This window comes from Etheostoma spectabile, chromosome 13 (assembly GCF_008692095.1).
Source record: "Etheostoma spectabile isolate EspeVRDwgs_2016 chromosome 13, UIUC_Espe_1.0, whole genome shotgun sequence".
Lineage (NCBI taxonomy): Eukaryota > Metazoa > Chordata > Actinopteri > Perciformes > Percidae > Etheostoma > Etheostoma spectabile.
This window is the reverse complement of record NC_045745.1, coordinates 26,843,900-26,849,115: the sequence shown is the minus strand read 5'-3', so window position 1 is coordinate 26,849,115 and position 5,216 is coordinate 26,843,900. Positions and strand designations below refer to the sequence as shown.

The following is a 5,216-nucleotide window of genomic DNA, read 5'->3' as shown; positions in this document are numbered from 1 at the left end:
CCCCACCTCCACCCCTCTTTAATGGAACTTAAAATAAATAATTTATGATAAATCTGAATATTATAATGAAATGGACACTTAATACAATACATTATTAATAGAAACAATGTACACACATCTGAATGAATGTTGCTATAGGACAAAGTGAGCCTAGCATCCAATCAAAGGCCATGTATGTAGATATTATGTCTAATGGATCAATACAAATAACACAATAGCGTTTTGGAACTTATGATATTTATTGCCCTTCAACAGGCCACAACTGGGCAAAATTAAATAATGCTTGTTAAGCATTATAACAAAAATAATTAACAAATATATACACTCTTTGTAGTGCAAATGTGTGTGTGTGTGTGTGTGTGTGTGTGTGTGTGTGTGTGTGTGTGTGTGTGTGTTTTTGTGTGTGTGTGTGTGTGTGTGTGTGTGTGTTGTGTGTGTGTGTGTGTGTGTGTGTGTGTGTGTGTGTGTGTGGTGTGTGTGTGTGTGTGTGTGTGTGTGTGTGTGTGTGTGTGTGTGTGTGTGTGTTTGTGTGTTAGTTAGAGAAAGAGAGAAGTGAGAGAGTGACAGCAATTAGCTTTGGAGCGAGTAGCCACTCTAAAGTCATAGTGAAAGAAACAAAGTGCCCCCCCCCCCCGTGTTTTCTGACCACGGTGGAAAATCTTTAGCAGGAAAAGTTATCCCTCGCCTTGATTTCATAACACAATACCTGTCTCTAGTTTGTGTTGTTCATTGTGTGTCAGACTATGCGTGCTTTCGAACACCCGCCCAACTCTACCTCTGATTGGCTTACCATGAAGTTTTACTCAACCTCAGCCAATTGTCAGCATTTATGCGCATTGTCACGTTCATGCTACTGTACATTTCCACAAGGTCATGTGTAATGGTATATAAGATTGAGAGAAACACCACATGTTCCATTTCTTTACAAAGAAGCTCTAAGAATGAACAATGTTGTCTCATTTAAACCACCATACTTATGTACATCATTTTAAAAATGTCCGTCCAGGTCCATGTAGGCACCCTATACACAGTACAGCTAACACATGGCCACTTCCACTGGACAGTGAAGAGGAAGTACAAGCACTTCCAGGAGCTGCATCGAGACCTTTACAAGCACAAGATGATGCTTCACTTGCTGCCTCTGGGAAGGTCGGTGCACAAATCAGTTTTTTTAATCATGCCAACATTTGCAGTCGACATCCGTGTGATGACTTTTCGACATGTTTCTGAAGCACTGAGTATTTTGAATATTCAAATTTCTCTCAAAGATTTACAAAGGAGAGGCAGCAGCTGAGAGCCATGTCAGAGGAAATGCCCAGCCTACACGGGACAGAACGCACCAGGAGGACCTCCAGCAAATTGGTATCAACCCAGTCAATCAGATAGATGTATATCCAGCACATATAGTGACTAGGGATGTGTGCACATTTTTTTTTGTAACAAGATTTTAAAATGTATTTTATTCAAAGATTGATGCATACTACTACTGCTGTGTTACTCTTTGCTGAGGAGTCCTTATTTAGGCTGATCAATATAAGATATTCTATTACTAGGAAATATTATATATTTTGGGACTGACACTTTTTTTGTGAAAATATAATATTTTATTTATATATATAAGATATATATATATATATATATATTTTTTTTTATTATAAAGCCTGTTCTAGGTATTTTTATACATACTGTTAAAGTATAAAAACTCTGAATCCACAGAGAAATGCACATAGCCTGAATTAAGAAACTGTGCTTTTAAGCATGCCGCCAGATCTCCTGTATGGTTGTGATGTCACAACTGAGCAATATATAGGTAGAAGGTGCCAGTACATTGCCATTACAGTCGTTTCCCCGGCTGCAATGATGGTACAGAGATGGCTACAGAATACCTGCTGACCAATCTGACCATACCAGGCTTTTTCGTAAGGGCGCTAAAACAAAGCATTTTAGGTGCTATACAGGTATATTCAGACAGACAATATGAGAAAAAAGTGTTTTTTGAACAATAAAGCATGTAACCATGTTCTAATGTATGAACCTGAAAATGAGCAACATATAAAACGTTCAACAGTGTTCTGGATAATAGAGGTTGAAGTTCTGCAGTTGGTAATGGTGTACCATGCTGGGCATTTATTAGAAAACAGTGTGAAATTAGGTAATACTTGATTTTCAGTTAATTAAGTTATCCTAAAACATAAACTGACCATTAAGGGTTGTTATATGACATGTTATCTATCTATCTATCTATCTATCTATCCATCTATCTATCTATCTATCTATCTATATTAATTATCTGTAAATGCGGATAATATGTCCCCTTCAAATTATACCATCAATATATTGTAATTAATCAGGTCCACACAACAAAAAAACTCTCAATCAATGATCAATGATAATTTCATACTACAGCTTCAGGCAGTGCCCTTGAGTAACTTGCACATGGCTTTGCCACTCTGGATGTTGTGTGTCGAGTTGCATTTAAAATTTGCATAACTATTATATATGTAAAATAAGTTTTCTTTACCTGCTTTTTTATTGCAGAAATACCTTGAGGAGTACCTGAACGGTCTGCTGGAGAACTCATTTTGTAGGAATGATCACAGCATGGTAATAGCTTGAGAACAAAAACGCACATACACACACGTACAAAGTGGATGTCATGTAGCATGACTCTATTTTCTCATCTACTTCTTTTCAGATGGAATTCCTTTCTGTCGGAGCTCTCTCCTTCGTCACTGATCTTGGACCCAAAGGCTTGTAAGCTAACTTTTTGAGAGTGTGTGACATACAAGAAAAAGTGGGGGAATGACTAAGTGCATGATAGAGATTAATTGTGTCCACTTGTCTCAGGGAGGGACCCATCTTCAAAAGGTCAGGGGGTCACCGGATCCAAGGCCTGAACTGCATTGGCCATCATCAGTTCTGTTTTCGCTGGTCACGGCGCTGGCTGGTGGTGAAAGACTCCTTCCTGATGTATATGAACAGAGACAACGGCCACATCAACTTTGTGTTGCTGTTTGATCCCGAGTTCAAAGTGAAAGTGGGCCGCGCTCACACAGACACCAGATATGGAGTTTGCATTGAGAACTTCTCTCGGTAGGTCTGCTGTGTGTTGCCTACACACTGAGAGCATAGATTTATGCTTTGGGTAATGTTGTCTTTGTGATACATACAAGATCTGTTTGTTTTTGTCCAGGAATCTGATCATCAAGTGCAGCAGCTATAGACAGACTCATTGGTGGAGTCATGAAATCAACCGGCTTGCAGAAACCTGTGACTTTCTCAAAGTGCATCGCTTCGAGGGGTTTGCTCCACCACGGGAGAACACACTCACTAAATGGTCAGATACGTATTCTACCTGAGATTCACAACTCTCTGTCTTCACATTTCACCATTATTTGCTAAACTTGTATGGTCTATGGATGTTGTTTGTAGGTATGTGAATGGAGGTGGCTACTTTGCAGATCTGGCAGATTCTCTCGAACAAGCCAGGGAGGAAATCTTCATCACAGATTGGTGGTAAGTGTCAGCAACATCTGGATAATGAGTAATGAAGAGGCTTTGTCTTACCATGTTGTACCATTTACAAATCTAAGCTACATATGAAGTTCATTTCTAATGTGAATAATGTTAATGTCTTTTCTGTCAGGCTGAGCCCTGAAGTGTTTCTAAAGCGACCAGCCACTGATAACTACTGGCGTCTAGATGAAATCCTCAGACGCAAAGCAGTAGGCATTCTCTCTGTCTTGTTCTACTCTTTTATGCCGATTAAATGATTGTCATGTTTTACATTACCTGTGCTGATCATCTGTTCAAATAGTGTTGCCTTATTTTAAACCTTTTCCTGCAGGAACAAGGAGTCAAAGTGTGTGTCCTGCTTTACAAAGAGGTGGAGCTAGCACTTGGCATTAATAGTGAGCACAGCAAGAGGACTCTTATGAATATGCATCCTAACATCAAGGTCTGTCACATTGCCATATATTCATATTTGTTATACACAAAAAGGTTTGCATATTTGTTAATATGTTATATATTGTTTTATGTTTGTTAACAGAGGGCTCATCTCATGCTCTAATGTCAAGTTCACCCCTTATGTTCATCAGGTAATGCGACATCCTGACCATGTGTCCTCTGTGGTGTTGCTGTGGGCTCACCATGAAAAGATGGTGGCTATTGACCAAACGGTGGCTTTTGTGGGGGGGATTGACCTGGCATTTGGGAGGTGGGATACCAACCAGTACCGGCTAACTGACCTTGGCTTGACGGCCAACAGTGTAACCGATGGGGAGCCAATAGAAGATAAAGCAGTAAGACATTTTGCTTTTTTAATTTGTTGCTATTATTTGAGCATGAATATGTTTACAGTAGTTCATGAACCAGTGTTTTTTTAAGGCCTTTTTAAGCCTTTATTGACAAGACAACTGAAGACATGAGAGGGGGAATGACATGCAGCAAAGGGCCGCAGGTCGGAGTCAAACCCTGGCCCGCTGCGTCGAGGAGTAACCTTCTATATATGGGCGCCTGCTCTACCAACTGAGCTAGCCAGGCGCCCAAAAACCAGAGTTCTTTTAATATGTCACAATCTCTCCAGACACTAACCGATGTCTCTGTTAACAAGGGCAATGGTGCGGCTGATGGTCCTGAACCAGATAAGCAAGCAGAGCGGGAACCTTATGATCTGACCTACAACAATAAACTGTGGCTTGGCAAAGACTACAGCAACTTTATCCGGAAAGACTGGGTCCAACTGGACAGACCCTTTGAAGGTATGTTATCGAAATCTCCTTCAGTATCACACACACACAAACACAGAGGCTCTGACAACAGGGAGTTGATATGATTGCTTTTTATATTTATTTCCAGATAACATCGACCGTACTCAAGTTCCCCGCATGCCGTGGCGTGATCTGTCTGCCGCTGTTCATGGCGGAGCTGCCAGGGATGTAGCCCGCCACTTCATCCAGCGCTGGAACTTCACCAAGGTCAGACTGAAAGGAAAGTTCTGTCATTTTAAAGCTACCTAGGTTTTATTGTCATCATTTTGGCCTGAATTTCAATATGTTCATACTCTTCATATTGTAATATAATACTGTTTATATAATCCTATTTATTGCAGCACCCTTTGCACTATGCTCCATAATTAAAATAATACCTATCACAATTGTAATTCCTTCATACTTTGCACTCTTCTATGCACTATTGCCTCAACCTGTCTATAT

The 5,216-nt window shown here is 40.1% G+C and overlaps 1 protein-coding gene across 5 annotated transcripts in view; it reads left to right on the top strand.

The window, feature by feature from the left end:
- pld2 (phospholipase D2) overlaps positions 1-5,216 on the top strand; it is a 30,485-nt gene that overhangs the window by 7,033 nt on the left and 18,236 nt on the right. For all 5 annotated transcript variants that reach the window (XR_004334691.1, XM_032533935.1, XM_032533939.1 and 2 more), the window contains exons 4-15: positions 1,007-1,149; positions 1,269-1,362; positions 2,539-2,604; positions 2,696-2,754; positions 2,848-3,093; positions 3,194-3,337; positions 3,433-3,516; positions 3,647-3,725; positions 3,848-3,958; positions 4,101-4,304; positions 4,616-4,763; positions 4,861-4,979. Coding sequence is in view for 4 of the 5 variants with exons in the window: in XM_032533935.1 (XP_032389826.1) it covers positions 1,007-1,149; positions 1,269-1,362; positions 2,539-2,604; positions 2,696-2,754; positions 2,848-3,093; positions 3,194-3,337; positions 3,433-3,516; positions 3,647-3,725; positions 3,848-3,958; positions 4,101-4,304; positions 4,616-4,763; positions 4,861-4,979 (1,497 nt within the window). In the remaining variant the exon portion in view is untranslated. The remainder of the gene's footprint in view (positions 1-1,006; positions 1,150-1,268; positions 1,363-2,538; positions 2,605-2,695; positions 2,755-2,847; positions 3,094-3,193; positions 3,338-3,432; positions 3,517-3,646; positions 3,726-3,847; positions 3,959-4,100; positions 4,305-4,615; positions 4,764-4,860; positions 4,980-5,216) is intronic.